Here is a 20645-nt window from a genome sequence, read left to right on the forward strand (position 1 = left end):
ACTCTGATACATGTCCAGTGAGTGAAACACTTTATGGATTTGAGGATAATCAGAAGTTATTGTTCATTTTCTTAATAACAAAGGGATTACATGTATTTGAAAAACAGAATTTTCCCAGTTCCTGTCCCCCATTTAAAAATCCCAACAGATTAAACTAGAGAATCTTCAACACGTAAAACCAGTAATCCTTCTCTAGCTGCCCAGCAGATCCCTAATGCTGCTCAGGACATACTGGAATTATTTCTGACCAGCAATGTCCTTCCTAAACTCCTATGCCAGCATGGCAATCGTGAAGTGCCTGTGATCAGCACCCATCAAGTCAGGATTAGACGCAGGCCTTATCAGATGTGCTCACACTCATATAAACCTTCACTAAATTTGTAGTTAACAACTGTGAACTTTATTGGCACGTGATCTGTGCTCTGCTAAATGGAACCTGTGTTGTAGCCTCAGGAAGCTACACACTATGGAAAATGTTGTTATCCTTCACTGACACTGGTGCCCAGATTAAAAACCTGCATTGTAATGTGCTTTCTTGACAAATCATACACTGCATTACAAGCATCTACTGCAACACTCTTGACAGCTAGCAGAGTGAAATCCCTTTACAAAAGGTCTTGCACTGATGCTGAAAGCCTCTTGGCACAGATGACAAGGCAGGAATAGGGCTGAATCCCATCTCTCCTAATCACTGGAAAGCACAAGGAGACATAGGAAAGTTGGTCAGACAATTAAAAACTGGATAAGAGAGATTGAAAAGGTATTGGATTTCTCAGCAGAGAATGCTGAGGCATGAATCAGTCCTTACATGGCAAACTCTCTTAGACCAAGCTCCACCTCACTTTTCCAAGTAGGAGGACACAGAGGAGAACTGCCTTGCTTTCCAGAGCGATTGAAGGAATCATGTAAGCAACACCCCTTCTCTGAACACACAGTGGCATGTACATGGTAGCAGAACTAAATAATCACATTTTTCACATTTCACAAAACGTGTAAAACAGAGTATTTTTGCTTTTTTATTTTTGAGAACTCTCAGACTTACTGAGATTCTGGTGCAGAGAAAGAATATTTGCAGAGCTAGCTATATGTGAAATTCCACTGAGAAGTCACAGTTATTTCCCCTCTTTACTCATTAAGATTTTTTGCTTGTTAGATATGAAATACTTCAGTGCACTTAATTGTCTCTTGAAAGTCCTCCTCATTTGTGATTGAATTTATAATTTACATTAGTGTAACGTGAGTCTTACATCCACAAAACTGGCAGCAGACACTTGAATATTTATAGACTGCAGTAGCTCCAGATAAACTTAATATTCTGTATTTACACAGCACTGATCTAAAGGACCAACAAAACACTCCAAGGGTTTTCTTGTTTGTGTTGTATCAGTTTTCAGATGAACTGCCTCACTGATAATATAATTTATGTTATTGTGGCTGCTACAGATAACCTTAGCTTCTGAGTTAAGAATAGATGGTTACACGCAAGAAATGCTGTGGTTACTGGAATCAAACCGGAAAAAATAAAATGCCTTGTAATACACGTCTCAGGAAATCTCACTTATCTTTTCAGATACAGATGGAGTACTACCTGTTTATATATCACTGTGTATTTATCTACTGCTCTCCTAAAAAAGTCCTTAAAGCTGGAAACCGTTGCCATCCTTCCCAGTTATTCTGAAAGCATGATTCTCACGGAGATTGCAGACGATGAGACCAGCCTTTCCTTCCATACATCAGTTTAAAAACTAGTAATTCACACATTTACAAGATTTATGTGCCACGTAATGGCATTCGGTGTTAGGATCAAACACTTGAATTGCATATGAGAAAGCATTTTAAGATAGATGTGGGTTCTGGTGTCGTGATTTATTTGGTTTTGCTTGTTTAGTTGGGATTTTTAAGTGATTCTTGTCCTGATAATAAACTCACGTAATTTCAACAGAGTAGGTCAATCCTTCCTAAAGTTTATATACATATGAAAAGCTCAGAGTTTCAGGTTTTATCCAAACACGCATTTCCAGGATTTGGATCCCAGCTATCTGTATTTGCAAGGTTTACTCTGTCACTGCTATTCTTCTAGGGCTAGGAATTTTCTGCAATGTGGCGCAGATACTTGGTCTGAGTTGTTAGTGGTCTGCAGAAAACCTTAGAAATTAACTGAGTTACTAGGTGAAAAGAAGACCAGAAGATTTTAGCAATGGCTATTAGGACCCTGTGAGGAAAGATATTTACAATTGCCCAAGAGAGCATTTTATAAGGGTAAAAAGGGTCACTGCCAAGAGTGCTGTTAAGTTTCACAGAAGACTTTCAAGAAGAAGACTTTTGGCTCCTTTTCTGGAGCCCAGAAAACTAGCAGGAGGACTGGAGCCCACCTTAAAGATGGAATTTGTCCTTGCCAGGCACTTATCATCACGAAGAAGAAAGTTCTGCTGTGTGATCAAGCACAAAATACATTCCCAAGGTAGGAAGAAGGCTTCCCTGACATTCACTTCCTTGGTGTCTTTGCACAGTCTCTGGACACTGAGACACAGTTCATGGTTCAACTGATTCCTTTCCTCTCTGCATTTCTGGGCAACTTCTCAGCCATCACCTGGGTTTTCTTTTCATGGGTCAGTCCTGCAGGCACCTAGGACTGGAGCTATCTTCCAAGAAGCATTTAAAGGGTTTGTTTTACCAGACCACACTACTCAGCACACAGAAACTTCCCAATACTGTATCATCTCAGACACTCCAGCCTTAATACAAATTTGCATCTTTCTTTCATTTTATTGCCTTTCAATTGCCCTCCACATCCACAAAGAAGAAAAAAAAAAGATAGGGTGGAAAGTTTTGCATTTATCTCTAAATTCCTGGGCAGTCTCCCTCTGAATTAGTGAGCTCTTAGTTCTACCACTTGATCTACAAGCCCTGTATCCTGTGATGCATTGGCACCTCCTCCTTCACCACACCAGCCAATTCAGCACTGAATAGTCTGCAAAAGCTAAGACATTCTGTCTGCACAGCACTGTCATAGTTGTGGCAGCGTGTCCGTACACACACAGTGCAGGATAAGCCACCTGAACACTTTTGCAGTGCTAAGAATAGAGTTTTGTGGCTACACTGCTTCTAGCAGGAGGAGATCTCTCTTGCCTTCTGTGTTCCCATCTCACACATCCCATGCATTAATCAGAACTTAGGCAATATTCATTGTTAAGTGGTGCTTCAGTGTTAAGAGTTCAGCAAAAGTGCATTCAGCAAAGTTTAAAAAAAAAAAAAAGGCACACCAAAATACAAAAAAAAATCCCAACTGCAATATTTCCACCTGTGGACCAGGAGATTGAGGAGATTTATCCTAAATATTGTCAGTTTTCCCAATAGCTAATATTTTAATCAGCAGAAGAGTAAAATTCTTGATAATGTCTTAGTGATGTCTTGATAAAAACCAGCTAAATACAAAACCCCATAACAGATCCCTCCATCCTAGGACAGCTGTACAGTAGTGAAGGTTTTCTTGAAACCCCTGCCCTGCCCCAGAGCACCCACACTCCATGAAGTGACTACACATGCTGTACAACTTATGTCAAGCCCCTGTGCTGGTACCGTGCCTGCTGCCCCAACACATGGAACACCAAGGCAAACCAACCTTCCCCCAGACAAGCAGTGCCAAGAATCAGGAAGAAGGAAATAAACCCGACAGAGTAGATGCCCAGAGATTAATCACTGAACAACCAGTAAGTTGTCAAGATCAGGGCCAGTTTTCTGGGCCTTGCCCAAGAAGGAAGATAGTTTCTGTTTGCCACCTTCTGTTGATTGCAGGCCACATTTGATCCCAAAATCAAGTCTTTATTAAGATCTAAGGCCTTTAATTAGGCCCTGAATGATTTAGGGGAGACTATAGAGGACAACAGCAGATTTGTATTTCTGCAGCATCACAGACTTTGAGTTAAACACCACCACCCTCAGTGTCAGCCATCACACACATGGAGGTGGTGCATTACTGCTGTCCTCAGGTGGGTTACTGATTCAACTCCAGCTTCTCAGGCCAAATCAAAGTCATTCCGCTGATCTGTTTTAATGTGTTCAGTACACACCTATTAGCTATCTATCCCTCTTCTGTAGGTATTTAATATCAAAATCAATCCAAAATATATACCTAACATTCACAACTGACTATTTCATAATTTTTTTATTCCTAGGTAGGAAATCAGTGTTTGCAACAGGCCTATTGATTGTGTTCATCAATGTGGACATTAGTCTCCTGCTAACCTGCGTTTTTAATTGCCTTTGCTGAATTGCAGTGGATTTGGCTCCCCACAGCAACAACGAGGTTTATTGTTAAGTACTGCAAAGCATAACTAAAGCAGCAGAGAGGAGGACTTGCCTGAGGCGTGCTTCAGTACATTGGAATTACAAGTTTGCAAAGAATAGGGTTTATACAGGTCCACTGAGATTATAAGGTTTAAACAAAGAAACAGATACAGCTCTAGCTGGGGGTTTTGTTTGTTTGTTTGTTTTCCTTCTTTCTTCCTGTTTGCCTTGACAGTAGAACTTGAACAGCAGCGAAGTAGAATACAAGTAATTTGTTTACATTTTCTTAAAAATTGTCCAGAAACTGTCAGGGAACAAAAACCTGTCACATCATTAATCCACAGCACCACACTCCACATACCTCTAATGTGGGTATAATCAATACAGAAGAACCCAGAATCCACGCAGAAGAACAAAGTTCTGAGCAACTACTCCTAAAATATATATATTTAAAAATGGAGACGGATTTCCCCTCAGTTCCCTCATTGTAATGACAACTATAATTTCTGATGTGTGGTAGCACAGCTGCCAGGGGCTCATCTCTCAGTGCCCATGGCAAGATACTGATGCAGCTACATAAACTCGTGTCTTCCCAGCTTCCTTTACCTGTTGGATATGAGGTGAGCAGGCAGATCACTCCCTTCTCCACCCACCACCTCCTTCAAATGAGGCTCAAGACCACTTGCCTCACTTTTCTCCTGTGGCCACGGAGCTGGGAGAGAGACAGAGAAGGAAAAGCACTGGGGCCTCAGAATTAGCAGGGCAGTACTTGTACGCTGCTGTGTGCCCAAGCCAGTGCAGCCTGCTTTGGCACATGGGCATATTGGCTGGACTGGGGACTGAGAACCTCAGCTGGGATGTGTGCTCAGTCCTGCAAACTACTGCAAATTTACCCAGCTCCTGCTGGCTCCAGCGCATCCAAAGCTGCCCATCTTTGCTTCAGCATATCCTCCTGCATAGATACTAGCAGCTCTCCACCTCTTTCCTTGTTAGACAAGGTTTTTAATAGCTTAGTGTGCTTTTGGGCCCTGGGAAAAACAGGCCTAGCCGGCAGCGCAGAAATACATTAATAGTTCATGAACTGTTCTCTTAATGGCCTCTGGAATTGCCTCCAGAGATGCTTCATTTCTGCCATGGTTCATACCCTGCTTACTTTCCATTTCAGCCTCCTTTGATGTAGGTCCCTCCAGTCAGACAGAAGAATATAAATTAAATCAATTGTGATACACTCACTATTAATACCATTAAACTATACAAATATATCCATTAGCCACATGCACTGTTAGTATTAAGGCATGTCTGCTCATGGGAACTACTGTGGAATGAGGGAGGTGTGAATTTGTAACTTTTTCCACACACAACTTTTTCCCTGAGTAAGGTCTCACTGTTACACAAGGCACACATCTGCAAGAGGAAATTAAGCAAAACCTCACCAGAGTGCTCAGTCTAGGTTAAAAGTGGGAACAGCACTACATTTGTCATCCTGCTCTGCCAAACTCCAGGTTCTGTCATTCATCCTGATACAAAGAATGTGCAATTAAAAATACCACTTACTGGAATAGCTCAGCAATGCTGAAGGTTTGGAGAACGTTTTTTGTTACAGTTTAGGAAACTGATTTGCAAGTAGTGCTACATGCAACAGTCACTACTATTTTGACTGAACTGTAGACTGTATTTCAGCAAATGTTAAGGTCGAAAAATCAAAACTGCACCTTTGTCACATGAACAACAGAGAAAATACTGGCGCTCAAAACTACCTATTTTGGTCCCAAGCCAAGTCACCTCCTAAATACCAGACACTTAAAAAAATTACAGCCATGCTCATAATAGTATTTTAAACACAAAGTCCTGCTGAACATTAATCACTTTAAACCTCTTTCACATGAAGAGAGTAATGCACAGAGGTAGAAGGGATTTTCCGTTCTTGCATTTAGAAGATTCAGAAGTGGAATTGTCTTGCATATAAAGCTCATTATCCCGGATCCCTCTGGGAAAAAGCGAGGAATACATTTGCATCACGATCATGTTTCTGGCCTCAAAAAAATTTTTGCACTCTCCATTATTACTGGCATACTAAAGAAACCTGTTTTACTGCTGACAAGCCTTTTCCCAATAAAACTAGATCACCAAGGCTAATTGTAATTACACACATTATGACAGCTTCTAAAAGCCTGGCAGGGAAAGCTCTCAGCATCTCCCACTGCTTCCTAAACCTCTGCAGAGCTATGGCAATTTGCATCAGCACGGCATCTGCCGCATGGAATTTCACTTCCCGAGCAGCACTGCTCCAGACATGCTGGATGACAGTCCGGGGCCATTAGCTGTTCCCAGAGCGAGGGCCAGCAACCCACGGGAACTGGCTGCCCTTCTGGGCTCCCTCCTTCCCGTCAGCTCCAGCAGCAAGGGCCTTGCTGGGTGTTTCCCCACAGGAACTCTCACTGCTGGCACACGGGACCGACAAAAGCAAGGCGGGTGGCTGTGAAACAGCTGACCCAGCTCCTGGTGTCAGCCCACAAAGCAATTTACAGCCAAAAAAAGCTCTGAAAGAATAACACAACATCAACTACAGTAACCCATTTGTAGAGACAAGCTTTCAGAAAGAAGGCTCTTAACTGAGGGCAAATTACTACCACCTACACATGGCAATTTCAGGTATATTAACTTCCTTGTTTTCCTCATCTCTCCCATCTGTTTCCTCTATTTTTGCATGCCCACATCACAAGTACGTCTAATTTCTATTTGCCCATCTCCCCTTTCCATCTCCTCTACTTCCTTGCAGATTTGCCAGGGGCACAGACTCTGCAGACACTCTCCTCTTCAATGGACAGACTCCAGAGGGAATCCAGAGTAAGAAAAGAAATTAATTAGGAGTTTCATCCAGGAAGTGTTCAAATGTAAAGCAGCTGGAGGCAACTCACTGTTTTGACTGGGCTGTCAAAATGTGCAAATCACTGTACCTGCTTATTCATTCTCTCCTTACCCTGCCTCTGTTCCATCCCTGTAGGGATGCTACACAAGAAATACTTGTTAAATTTTTTTTAGGAAATTGTATCTTTCTCAAAAATTTCTGGACCAGCACTTTAACTACTAGATCAAGTACTGCTTACAGATCTTAAGAGCAGTAATATCAGCAAGCTCCTTTCCTCTTTGTTCTTAGGAAAACCTAACACACCAGTGTTGCGTATTATTTAACATGGCATTTTATTTATTAATCTTTGTATTTGGGAAACTGATGCTGAGTTGCTGAGTTTGAGATGCTCAAATAACAACATGTGGAACAGATGTGTAGTAACTTTATTTATTCTGCACCACCAGAGCACACTCCAAAATGTGTAGCAGGACTCTCATAAACAGAAGGGGAGACAAAAGCTTCTCAAAGCAGAACACCAGAATCCAACACTCAGAGTTCTGGGGTGTGTCTGCCACTTTTCCAGTCTGCGGTGCAAAGACATGTAAAAGTAAGAGCACCCGTCCCAGTGCTCCGATGATGTGGTCAGAGATGGGATTAACAGCGGCAAGTGTGCATACCTCTCTTATTCTCTGTCCCTCAAGTCTAGCCTGCTCGTGTTTGCTGTCCTGAAATCATGCTTTAGGATGTAATGTGAACCCTGAGATTGGACCAGGTGGCCATCAGCTCAAGAGATTTTTTCCCCACCATCTGTGCTGATTAATTGTAAAAGCTTTGTCTCTGGTGAGCTGCCTGTGACGCAGAAGGACAATGGGCTAGAACAGCTGAGCTGCTCTGCCATTCTCAGCTTGGAACTGTCTAGTGAACTCATACAATAGATTATTAACTTGGGGAGCTCACAGACCTGTGAGGAAGAGCTGAAAGCAAATTTATTAACCTTATTTTAATTGATACTTGAAACTCAGTGTTCTTTTGCAGTAGGTAACACTGTTAGCTTGGCCTGTAATGACCTCACTTGTTTCATTACACAAACTGGTGATAAAACCAGTTGTCTCCATTAGATTCACCACCTTAGCAGTTAAGAATCCTAAAAACTACCTTTATGAGATACACTGATCTACAAATGCACTGTGTGAAATCCTTACAGTTTTTTTCAGAGCCTTTGGGCTCAGTCTTCGTTAAGCTTAATCTTGTGAATAAATCTTGTCCCTTTCCACTGCACTGAGTGAGAGGGAGCATGATTTTATTCTTTGCCCACTTGGCTCCATCAGCATGCCCTCCCCAGGAGGTCACTTCACACACAGGCTGGACATGCTAAAAGGAACAGAGCAGCACACAAGTCGTGGGCCACATAGGAATGGTATCTATCAAGTGTTAGATTCTGAGCATAAGAAACAACATGGACGTTGTGCTTTTGAAGAACTAGGACGTAACAGGAGCATGAAGATGACCATTTAAAGAACACAAATAAACTTTATCACCACAGCCTAAATGCTGCGGCAATCTCACAGGAGGAGTGGGGTACGTTGGATGGATCATGATGGGAATGGACATCTGTTGTTGTTGGGGCTCCTCCCCCCTGGCGTGGGGTCCTGGGAGAGGGGCCCCAGGGGGGAGGCACGGGCTTTCCCTGCCCCTGGTCAGCCTCGTTCCCCATTGGTTGGTTTGTGTTCCCCTGCACGGGCAAGGACCCTGCTGGTCCCGTGATTGCTGCAGTTCTTCAGCAGTCCCCGGCCATGCAGCTGGAGAAATAAACAGCTCTGAAAACATCTACCAAGAATCGGTCCGTATTTCTTTTCCACGGGCCTCACTGTCTTATACATGTTGCAAGAATCCCCACTGCAACAAATGGTGCAAGATGCTGGGGAAGGACATCAATCCCTGGAGACAGCGACTGTGATTTGTGAGTAAACTCTTTGGATTTCTCTTCTTGCTTTTGTTGGGCTGTTCTCGCTGGACTATGGAGGAATCGTGGGAAGTGTGGCTGTCTAAGCCGCAGAAAGAAATGTATCTAGAAGTTAAAGAAATCCTGGCACAGCAAAACAGGAAACTTGCTCCGGGATATCTAGAACACTTTTTTGACTGGCTTTTCAAAACTTTCTTTTATATTTCTCAAGACTTACTTTTTGATATTGAACCTCCTGGAACTGGTAACTGGAATTTTTGGTCCAAGATCTTGAGCTAATAGCTCAATCAAAACATGCACTAGTGACAGAACTCCTCCGTGCATCTCCTGTAATCAGTGAAGCTCTTCAGGAGCATGTGCATGGTCCCATTACCTCTGTGGCGGAAGATGACCATCATCGCATGGCTGAGACCGTGCAGCGGCCATCCCAGGGGCGCGTGACTGCAGCCACAGGGTCTCCTCTACCCGTGCCGGCGGAGGTGCCTGCGCTGGATGCGCCCGGCCCCCTCGGGAGCGCGCTCCTTATCGCAGACCCCATCCCTGTCTCGGGGTCCCCGGCCACGTGAGTGAGGGAGCGATGCCGCAGGCGCCGCGGGTGCCGTGGGCCACGAGCAGCCAGGAACCGGGCATCGGCGTGGCAGCCCGCTCTGAGCACACGGCTCGGAGAGCCCTGCGGAGGGAGAAGCGGCAGTTCCCACAGCGACACGAGAAGCCGCGCAGCGCCGAGCCGGAGCGGGGCCGCTCTCAAAGCAGCGTGGAGTTGGCGGAGTGGAACCGCTCACAGGGCACGGAGCCAGCGGCGATGGCAACGCGGGGCCGCGCAGAGCCCGGACACGCCGGAGCAGTGCCGCTCGGAGAGCGCGGAGCAGCCGCAACGCAGGGGCCCGGCCGAGACGTCGGAGCCGGCGAGGCGGCGGCCACGCGGGACCGGCAGCCACGACGAACACGCAAGCACATGATAGGAGGAGTTGTAGCCACGAAAATCACAGGAACTGTGAAATGTACAGTATCAAAAACAACTATGGATTGATAACATGGGACGATAGAGAGGAAGAGGTATTCATTTACAGAACCACCATTAAAAGGAATAACCCTGAAAAATACCTCCAAAGTGTAGGAAATGGAGAAGCTGTACAATTTGATATTGTCCAAGGAAGAAAAGGCCCACAGGCAGCCCACGTGACATGGCCTGGAGGTATTCCAGTCAAAGGCAGCCATTATGCACAAAATTATAAACAATATCCATCCCAGCAACTTCCCTACCCACAGCCTACTTTCCCCTTCTACCCTATACCCAATATGAACCCTTTCCTAAATTGACCCCTTCCCCAGTTTATTCCTAATCCGTTTTTCACCCCATGGCGTCCCTATACAATTCCATTTCCCTACAACTCCTCTCCGATGCCGAGGGGGGGATGGAAAAGGAGAGGGAAGAAATTAACTATTTTTGTTTAGAGTTCCAACAGGTACAAATGGAAGAAACCCTCTCCTGCCTCAGTTTCCCCACAAAGCATGCGTCCTGTCTCCCTTCTGCCAACCTTAAGATGTTCCAGAGGAAAAAAAAAAATCCATTTGGACATTTAGAGACTCAGGAGGGTGGCTTGTTTTCTTTTGAAACTGTTCTTGTTATCTTATGTCTATCCAGTTGTTTTCAATGGTAAGTTTTAAATCTCTTTTAATAAAAGGGTGAAGTGTTGGGGTTCCTCCCCCCTGGCGTGGGGTCCAGGGGGACAGGGGCCCCAGGGTAGAGGCACGACCTAGGGGGTTTCCCTACTCCCTGGTCAGCCTCATCCCCCATTGGTTGTTTTGTGTTCCCCTGTGCAGGCAAGGACCCTCGGGTCCCGTGATTGCCACAGTTCCTCGGCAGCGCCCCGGCCATGCGGGTGGAGAAATAAACACCTCTGAAACATCTACCAAAAATCAGTCCCTATTTCTTTTCCATGGGGCCCGCTGTCTTACACATGTTGCAAGAATGTCAGTGATATTTTCTAAGTTTGCTGTGCCTGCTCAAGTACCCCCTCTGTCTAAATGATTTCTGCAGAGTCAGTGAGGTGAAGTCTTGTTCTAGACTGCAAAGCAAGGATTCTGGGTGTCAGTGCTTAGCCATATAACTGGAATTTGAACATTCTTTGAGGACCTGACTGAAATGCCTTTTGAAACGTGAAGGCAAGCTTTAAATCTAGGCAAAGTCAAGTTTCAAACAGACAAATCCTGCCTAACGCAAGGTTTGATAGAAGCACTCACTACTGTGTACATCTAGTGTAAAAAAAGGGAATTCCAGTTAAGAAAATACTTATCTCAGAGACTCTGATGTCACATCAGCAAATGTCAGATACTGCTTAAATTGTGAAGCCTATTGCATCAGTTACCAGGGTCTCTCATTCAATTTAAAAAATCAGAATTAACATCGTAATCTGTTTCCTTCTCTCACCATTGTGGGTACGTGCTGTGATCACTGTTAACTGATGTAAAACATGCACCTCATACCTTGATCTCTCCCTGACTTTTTCTGATTTACACACAGATTGGAGGCGCACCAGACCTGTTTGCAGCAATCAGTACAACAGCTGCCCTGACTGGGAACTCTAAACATCACCAGGCACAACTGATGTCCATGAGTACCACATGTAGTGCTCTGTATTTCTCTGAAATTTAAAACCTCATGTTTGCTTCCCAGTATAATTCTCACATCCAATTAATACTTGTTTCATATCCATACTAAAACCAAGAAGATTCTTTGAAGCTGCCTTCATCATTCTCTCTCAACTGGAATGAAAAAATAATTGCAATATATTTAAGAGACACTAGAGGGAAGCCAAGACGTCTCAACAACCCCCTCCAATCATACTGCTCACAGTCCTAAACCCAAAGTTAAAACCAAACAGCCTTAACACGGTGTAGAAAACACTGGTTATACTTACTGTATTTAAAGATGCCAAACAAATTATTAATTTTCAGGATGGCTCTGGTGTTTCTTTTCCACTGGCACTCTATGCTGTGACGCTCCAGGCTGTTCCCTTGAGGTGCTCCCTTGGTGATGCCGAGAGCCTGGCACTTTCACAGTTGTAACGCTTGACAGTAATCTCTTGAAGCATTCAGACAGTGTGATAACTTGCTAATATACACAGTAAATACAAGTGGTGAATATATTGGTGTATTTTTTTCCTTATTTACTGTTTGTTGCTAGTTGCCCCAGTAACTTCTACTGTGGACATTTTTTTTTATTTTTTCCATACCCATCACACTAATAGGGCTACCAGAATCTCCAGTTAAACTTCTCTGTGTACGCCTTCACCAGCACTACAAGAAGGACTCACTTTCACCCAGAGTACAGAGGTAAGTCAGACACCAATATGGTCTGAACAACTGGTTTATATCCTTGCTCTGAACTGCAGTGATCAGGCACAGCGCTTCTTCAGGGTACACCAAAAAGCTCTGGTCATGTGATTAACTTCTCCTTAAGTCCCCCTTTCTCCTCTCCCAGCTTCTTACTTGGCCACCCAGGTTTGTTCCCAAACAAGCAGCTGTTTACCCCATTGCCACTGTCCCCAATCTGGCTGACTTAATATCCTTCATACTGGTGTTATTTTACAATAGGGCTGCCCCAGAACTTTCTCCCTTGGCCATCAGTTCTGTGAAACCAGTACTGCTTTATTTTACCCACGGCATACTTGAGTTTCTCATCCTGCTGTCTGTTTGGAAGCGACGCAAATCAAGGCTAGCCATCCACACATCTACCTTAACAGATCTGTTTATCTTCACTCCCCAGTAAAAGGGGTAACAAAACAAAAACAAAAAAAACCCATTTGATATACAAAATAAGCTGATGGTAACACAATGCCAAAAATAGCTTATTATGTTAAGTGCAAGGGAGAAAAGCCTTTATATAAAGCTTGATTGCAACAACATTTCAATTTACCAGTTTAAATACAAGACTTGCATTAAAATATTTCTTCAGATACATCTCTTGCTCTAAGGTGGTTTTTAAATTTATATACACATATCCAGTTGTAACACTTGACAGTAGTCTCATGAAGCATTCAAAGAGTATAACTTGGTAAGTACACACTGTAGATATGAGTGCTTAATGTATGTATGATTTCTTCCTTCAAGGGTTTGTAACATTTTGTTGAGTACTAGCCTCAGACAGGTGACCAGCCACCTGATACAGTATAATACCCCCAAGCCCTTCCTCAAGTCCCACAGTCTATGCTTCCAAATCTCACTGGATCCAGATGGTGTTGCCTCTTTCTGGTCTGCGAGACTCCACTGTCAATTCTCCGAAAGTAGAGAAAAACTGCTCCATTTCCTTCTGCAGCATATCATTCCTCTTCTCGGCATCCTCCTTCGCCCGCTCTGCGTTACGCATTTTGATTTCCACCATTGTGAACTTCTTCCGCTCTTGATCCAGCTCTTCATGCAGGGCCATCATTTCAGTCTCCAGGGTGAGATTTCTCTGCTCCAAGCTGCATGAAGGAAATAAAAGCAGAAAGCTCCTGAGCAGAACTCCTCACTTACTCAAGCAGAAATGCACACCACCAACAAATTCATACGTCTTTTCATTTATAAAGCTTAGACTGAAATTCTGATGGGCATATCTACAAACAATGGCTTCATCAAAGAAATGTTCTCACAGGGCAAGCACTTTGGTAGCTTATTAAAAATGCCTCTTTGGTAGCTGATTTAGAAAATGCCTCTGAACAGCAAAAGGCACAGAAGCAAACAGCTCCATCTAATTCTCCAGGAGTAGGCAAACTATTACTTCTGGAAGTGTTGACACTCGGCTGCTGCTAGTTGCAGTAGTGTCACCCACAAAGTCAGAACAGTGCCCTGAATGCCTTTGTTTCACTGCTAGTCTCCTTTCTTCAGCTGATCTGCCTGCTGCATCTATTTGCCAGTATGGATCTGCATGTATCTGTAAATATGTGTATCATGAAGTTCAATAAAGCAAGTTCAAGGTCCTAGACCTGTGTCATGGCAATCCAGGCACACCTACAGGCTGGGCAGGAAAGAGATTGAGAGCAGCCCTGCTGAGAAGGACTTGGGAGTGATGGTTGATGAACAACCCAACACGAGCTGGCAATGTGTTCTCACAGCCCAGAAAGTCAACTGTGTCCTGGGCTGCATCCAAAGCAGCATGGTCAGCAGGGTGAGGGACAGGATTCTGCCCCTCTGCTCTGCTCTAGTGAGACCCCACCTGGAATACTGTGTCCAGCTCTGGTGCCCCCAGCATAAGAAGGACATGGAACTGTTGAACCAAGTCCAGAGGAGGACCATGAAGTTTTAAGAGGACTAGAGCACAGTCCCTACAAAGACGGCTGAGAAAGACTGGGCTGCTCAGCCTGGAGAAGAGAACATTGTGTGGAGATCTCCTTGCAGCCTTCCAGTATCTGAAGGGGGCCTACAGGGAAGCCAGAGAGAGACTCTTTGTCAGGAGCTGTAGTAATAGGACGAGGGGGAGTGGCTTCAGACTGAAAGTAGGTTTAGATCAGATGTTTGGAAGAATTTCTTTACTTTGAGGGTGATGAGGCACTGGTACAGGTGGCCCAGAGAAGTTGTGGATGCCCCATCCCTGCCAGTGTTGAAAGCCAGGCTGGATAGGGCTCTGAGCAACCTGGTGTAGTGGGAGGTGTCCCTGTCCATGGCAGGGGGCTTGGAACTGGATGATCTTTAAGGTCCATTCCAAATCAGACCATTATAGACTCTGTGGTGTGAGTGGTACTAAACACACAGCCATCACATATATTAAACTCTCTATGAAGTGCTCTACTACACTGCACACTGTGCTGAAAATAGTGATGCAGGTGAAAGACTGCAACACTCCATGTGCTGCACTTTGACTGGCAGCTGCTGTTGCCAGCAGCTCTCACACGTTGTGATCTGTGACTTGAAGTGCCAGAGGTACCAGCGCACAGAGCTGCTGTGTAACAGAGGCGAGAACAGAAAGACTTGAACAGAGGTGAGAACAGAAAGTCCTGAACAGCTTGACTGAAGAACCTTTATTACAAAGAGAGTACAGCTCTGCACTGCTGAGTGCACTAATTAATGCTAAGCACAGACTCTGAGGTTATTCACTGATCATTACAACCACCCACCCTAGCAATCTCGCTCTGTACGAGCAGAGTTGGCACTATCTGTAGACAAAGACACATCCCTCCCTTGCTCTCTTTTAACAGGTATGAGCTGTGAAGGAAAGGCTCAGCAGCAGAGCAAAGACAGCACCACAAGTAGAGTTAACTCCCAGATGCTGCACTTTCTCAAGAGGAATGAGGACTGGAAAGGAGTCCAGCAGTCTCCCCAGTCCCAAAAAGTACAGGTGGAATATGCCACAAAATTGCTTTCATTGAAATGTGACACTCAGTTGCCTTTCTCTGGAGAACAGGTGTGAACTAATGGAAACACTGTGAGAGCCTACTGATTTTGTTAATTAGATTTTATACAGACACTCACAAGGTTTTGGCTTTATTTTTGACACCAACAGGATAACCTGTCACAACCATGGCAAACAACTGCTCTGAAACAAACTCTTCTGGGTCACAGTATCACTGAAGCAATGTCAACACTGAAAGATGACAAACCCATTGGCAAGCACCTAGTGAGTGACACAGTAGTGACTGCAGCTAGTGCAAGCCACGAGAGGGAAAAGTTGGATTTACTCTGCAAAAGGCAGTCAGATGGCAAAGAGCCAAACTACCTTACCTTTTTATTCTTGTCTCATATTCTAGTTTTTGCTTGGCCATCTCTTGCTTCAAGCTGGACACCAGGCTGTGCAAAGCACTGTGGTTGTTGGTACTGTTGGGCACAAACGTTTCACTGTTATCGCTGCTGCTGGTGGCTCGGCTGCTATGGCCCCCCACACTCCTCCTGTCACTTTTGTTCTCATAGTCACCTGGGTTAGAGAGGTCTTCGTGTGGTGGCCCATCCAGCACAGAGTCTTCAAAGTTACCCGCATAAAAGTCCTGCTCAGGGCAGGTGGTGGTGGATGAGCGACAGGAGTTGGAGTGCTCTGGGAGGGATATTTCACACGAGGATGTGGACCATGTGGCACTGTCCACACTCTGTTTGTCATCAGAGTTCACCATAGAGAACTGCTGGTGGACGTTGTCATAGGTGGAAAGCCTGTTGTGCTGGCCTGACTCACCCAACGAGGGCTCCTTCTGCTTGTTGTCCCTCAGAGTGACGTAGCCATTGGGCGCCCAGCCCGGGCTCCGGCTGCCGAGGGTGTTGCTGTGCCCGTCTGTGCTGGACACGCCCATCCGCACCCCTCCGTTCTGCACGCTGTGTGTCCCCATCTTGGTCACCGGCCCTTTCAGGGATGACGTTCTCCTGGTTTGCAGGGAGCAGTTTGGTAAGGTCTGGCTCTTCTCTGGGCCCTCCACAGAGCTGCTGAAGGACCCGTTGGTGACTATGCCGCTACCTTTATTAAAAGCAGGATTTTTTTTCACCATGAGTGGCGGGCTCCTGGTGACATCTGGTTTCTGGATGCTGTTCCTGGGGCTATTTGTCTTGCTACCTGGCAGCGCAGTCGGAGACTCACAGTCCATGCTTCCCCTTTGGGGAGACTCAGGCGTGTCCCAAGAGCAGCGCCTCACTGCCGTCTCCTTGGTATTGTTGTTCTCTTTGTTCTGTAGCTGCCCTGCAGTGGTTTTCTTTGGAATTTCGTTGTTGTTGTTGCACACCTCAGGTCCCATCTGAGGGTCTATATCCTTGGGAAACAGCTCTTCATGTTTGCTAATCAGCACTGACATGAGCTGCTGGACTACTACTGTACCTGAAAGGAGACGCGGCTGTGAATGGCCTGTTTTATTTAAGGCATAAATGTATTTTATCTATCAGATTCCACAAATACTTAGCAAACATTCAGCTTATACAAACATTGACACAATGCATCCATCTGTGTAACACCCAGAATGTTTAACAAGGCTGAAGTGCCTCTTGGCTACAGGGCCACATCAGCATTACCTCTTCCTTCCATCACACCAAGCTAGCAAGGCCTCACAGACCCCTAAAAACAACAGGAACATTTGCAAAGAAGCTGTTACCGTGACAGTAACTGCATCTCCTGAAGACCACAGGAGGAGATAATGAGCAGAACATGGTAACATCATTCTAAATGATGTCTTTCCACTCAATGTGGCGAACGTTTTAAGACCAAGGTCTCATTCTGGGACAGCATTTGTGCTTGGCAGTTAAACAGCAAATGGGCAGGCAAGGGATTTACACTGCTGGAACAGACATTTTAGTCTTCTGAAGCAAAACAGTGCAGTAATGAGAGAGAATTAATTTAATGTGAATGCCTTTAACCACTCCATGGTGAGACTATATGCAGCCAGAGAACTATGCCACATTACAGCACACTATGGAAGTAATGCAGGACCACAGCCTGCTGCTTCCTCTAACAGCCACCTTTCCTCTTAAAGCACACCACTTGACTGCACTGCACTTTACACACCAGCATTTAGAATTGGACTTGGCAAGATAAAGATGTGCAATTCTTTTGCTAAGCAGACCCTCATTAAGGGTTATTAAGAATATTTCAGGAACAAGGTCAAGGTAGTTACAATAACCACCTCATTTTTAAACTGCTACAAAGGTTTTGGAGGCATGCTGTGCTCTTCTAATCAATAAATTCCCGCTGTGAAAATCATTTAACATCAACTCCTTTGTAATACTCTGGGATTTTATATCCCACCCTTTTAAAATACAAGTACCAAGAATCAATTCAATGTGGGTACTCAACATCTTTTTTAGGTGTTCTCACTTGTTTGTTTGCTAAGGCAAAATGATACATTAGAACTAGGCAGTAGGCAAATTCACTTAGCTACTCCCATGGCACACTTAGCTGCATTCCTTCTGAGAACATTACCTGTTATGTGCAGAACCTGACTACAAACATTGCATTGTCTTCAGGCAACTTTTATGACTGCATTTGACAGGAAAAAATTTCCCCATCTCTGCTGAATCAAATAAAACCAACTCCTCATCCCCATCATGAAGATACGGTTCTCTGTAACTGCATGGCTGATTTTGAACAGTTGTGCAAGGAAAGCACTCTGCATCTTCCAAAAAGCGAAGAGAAATGATGAAGGGTGGCCATGAGCACCAATCAATGTGTATAGGGGCTTTGTTACATACACAGTTATTATGTGTAGCCCAATTGCAAATCAGCACTGTCTTATGTCAAATCTTAAGGGTGTGTTTAAGAGGTCACAGATCTGTTTAATCAAACCCATTTCTCACTAGTTAAAAAAGTGTATGCGCTTTCATACAGCGAATGTAGCATCCATCCCATTTCCTGCAACAGGCACCATCATTTTAATTCTAGGGCTGTTGATAAGCAGGCTGGAGAGCTGCTCAGACAGTATTCACAGATTTCATACATGATTTGGAAATGCCTTGTTTCTGTTCACAACAACATAGCTGTTGTGGTAAGAATTGAAGCGAAGAAGGAGGAAATGAAAAACTCTAGAAAAACAAGTAAACGAACAAAGTGTACGGGCATTGTTGTATCTGGGGAAGAGAAAAAGCATCATACTCACAGGAAAAGAGTAATTCCACACACTCTCAAATAAACTATGAAAACTGCTTTTTTTGAGTTTTGGTAGCATTTTCAGTGCACAGTCTGCCTACAGCCCTCATTTTTGAGAAAGTTGAGTAAATCCTACACATTAAACAAAACATGTTTGATGGCGGAAAAGGCATCGTGTACTTCATGGAGAGTTAAAGTCACAAAGATTAAGTCTAGAAGAAAGTTATAGGAGGACTTGGTCACGTCCATATTTTTATCTTAAACACAGCAAAATGCTACAGCTGAACATGGCTGTAAGTGAGAGCATGCAGCTGGTAAATTGATTCCTGTTGTTCAGGAAGGCATGTAATATACAACTGCCTCGTGAGGGTTCTACACGGGTCACTGCAGTGTGAACCTGAACTTTTCCTCGTCCTCAAGAACCACAGGTAAAATATTAACTGCACTCCAACTGAACGTGCTGAGCAAGAACATGCCATGTTAGCAGGAAGTTTTGAGAGAGAAGGTCCATGTTTAGTGAAGTTGCCAGGGCAGAACAATCTCATGCAAAGTCTGTTTGCAATGCTGCACATTTCAGTAGCTTTCATACTAACCTTCAAGATTTAACCCAAAAGCTCATGCAGGTTGAAAACTTCTGTCTCTATATAACAGATATATGGAACTTACTGCATATACTGCATGGACTGGTATGTGCTGGTAATAAACCTAAAGACCTTTCTTCTTTTCCCTTACAAGTTATGTACAGTAAGCTCACCTTCCATAATCGTCAGAGGATCCTCCACTTTGGGGCGCAGGATGTTGGGGCCAAAAACTGTAGCCAGGTTTTGCACACTCATTTTGTTTACACCTGAATATGACTGGACTTCATCAAGGAATCTGTGGGGAAGAAAGAGGTCCTTAAGGAACATGTAAGGAGGAAATTAAGGAAAAAAAAAAGTCAAAGCATGTAATTGTTCCTTAACATAGTTTAAGTACTGCATTCCAAATGTAAACAAAGCCAGTAACCGCAGTTAGAAATGGGAAACACTGTGTCCTATCAAGAGGACAGAATATATTCACTTCTACTTTCTTGCACTCCTTGCCTGCTTATGAAAGAAAGTCACAATCTTGATAGAGCAAATTACTAATTAGTCATGCAGTAAATCTACAGCTTTAGCACCTTCACTTGAGTTCACCAGTCCTCCAAGTGGGAGTAATGTTGTTCCTTCAGGGCACATCCACAGACAGGTCTGTCTGTCAGCTCACACCTATAAATACCATTGTGATATTCTTGCAAGAGCACTTACCTACAGATATATTTCAGCAGATTGTAATTGACAGCTGGCAGGCTCTTCACTTGCTTCACCAGTTCTTTCAGGCCCTTTAAGAGGTTTAAGGAAAAATAAAGAGTGAGTAAGCATAGTTTTTTAACACTTTTATCAGATTATAAAAAAAAATTCAGCAATTCCAATTGCAAGACAACAAACACACCACTGAAACTGCAGCATTAAATATAGGTTATGATCAGAACAGCTTGTAGAACCCATTCTGGATTTGGGTAACAAGAGTTAGCTCTGGAAAAAAATAAACAAGAAAATAAATATCTTGGTTTCATCATGTCTTTTTCTTTTACTCTTTTTCTTTTTTTTGACCAGCAGCTCCATTCCTCCTGCTGACAACAAGGCTTCCAGAAACAATTCTGGTTTGAACTAGCTGACATTTCCTGTAAGAAACTACTTGGTTATTTTATCCAGTTCAGGTCCATACTAGATTCTGACTAATAAATGACTCCTGACTTAACAGCAAGGGTTGAGCAGCAACCACCAAGACCCTTCCTTTTATAGTTCAGAATCTAACCCATGAAAATATAAGTCTATTCCATGCAAAATGGAAGCCATTGGCTACAGTGATGTTTACTTGAACTCGATTCAGTGACGTGCAATAAATACAGCTAAGGTTATGCTACACACCTTTATTTAGAATTCCAAAGGACCCACGTGGCAACAATTTTCCTACAAAACCTGCCTCATTTAATA

General features: G+C 44.0%; 1 protein-coding gene across 2 annotated transcripts in view; it reads right to left on the reverse strand.

Annotated features, from left to right (window-relative positions):
- Positions 1–12836: 12836 nt before the first annotated feature.
- ARHGAP24 (Rho GTPase activating protein 24) overlaps positions 12837–20645 on the reverse strand; it is a 184565-nt gene continuing 176756 nt past the window's right edge. For both annotated transcript variants that reach the window (XM_082281706.1, XM_082281707.1), the window contains 4 exons: positions 19917–19990; positions 19385–19506; positions 15801–16872; positions 12837–13567 (listed from right to left, as the gene is read on the reverse strand). In XM_082281706.1, coding sequence (XP_082137832.1) covers positions 13324–13567; positions 15801–16872; positions 19385–19506; positions 19917–19990 — 1512 coding nt within the window. In that variant the 3' untranslated portion in view covers positions 12837–13323. The remainder of the gene's footprint in view (positions 13568–15800; positions 16873–19384; positions 19507–19916; positions 19991–20645) is intronic.

The sequence above is a fragment of the Coloeus monedula genome, assembly GCF_965178545.1.
Source record: "Coloeus monedula genome assembly, chromosome: 5".
In the NCBI taxonomy this organism is placed as follows: domain Eukaryota; kingdom Metazoa; phylum Chordata; class Aves; order Passeriformes; family Corvidae; genus Coloeus; species Coloeus monedula.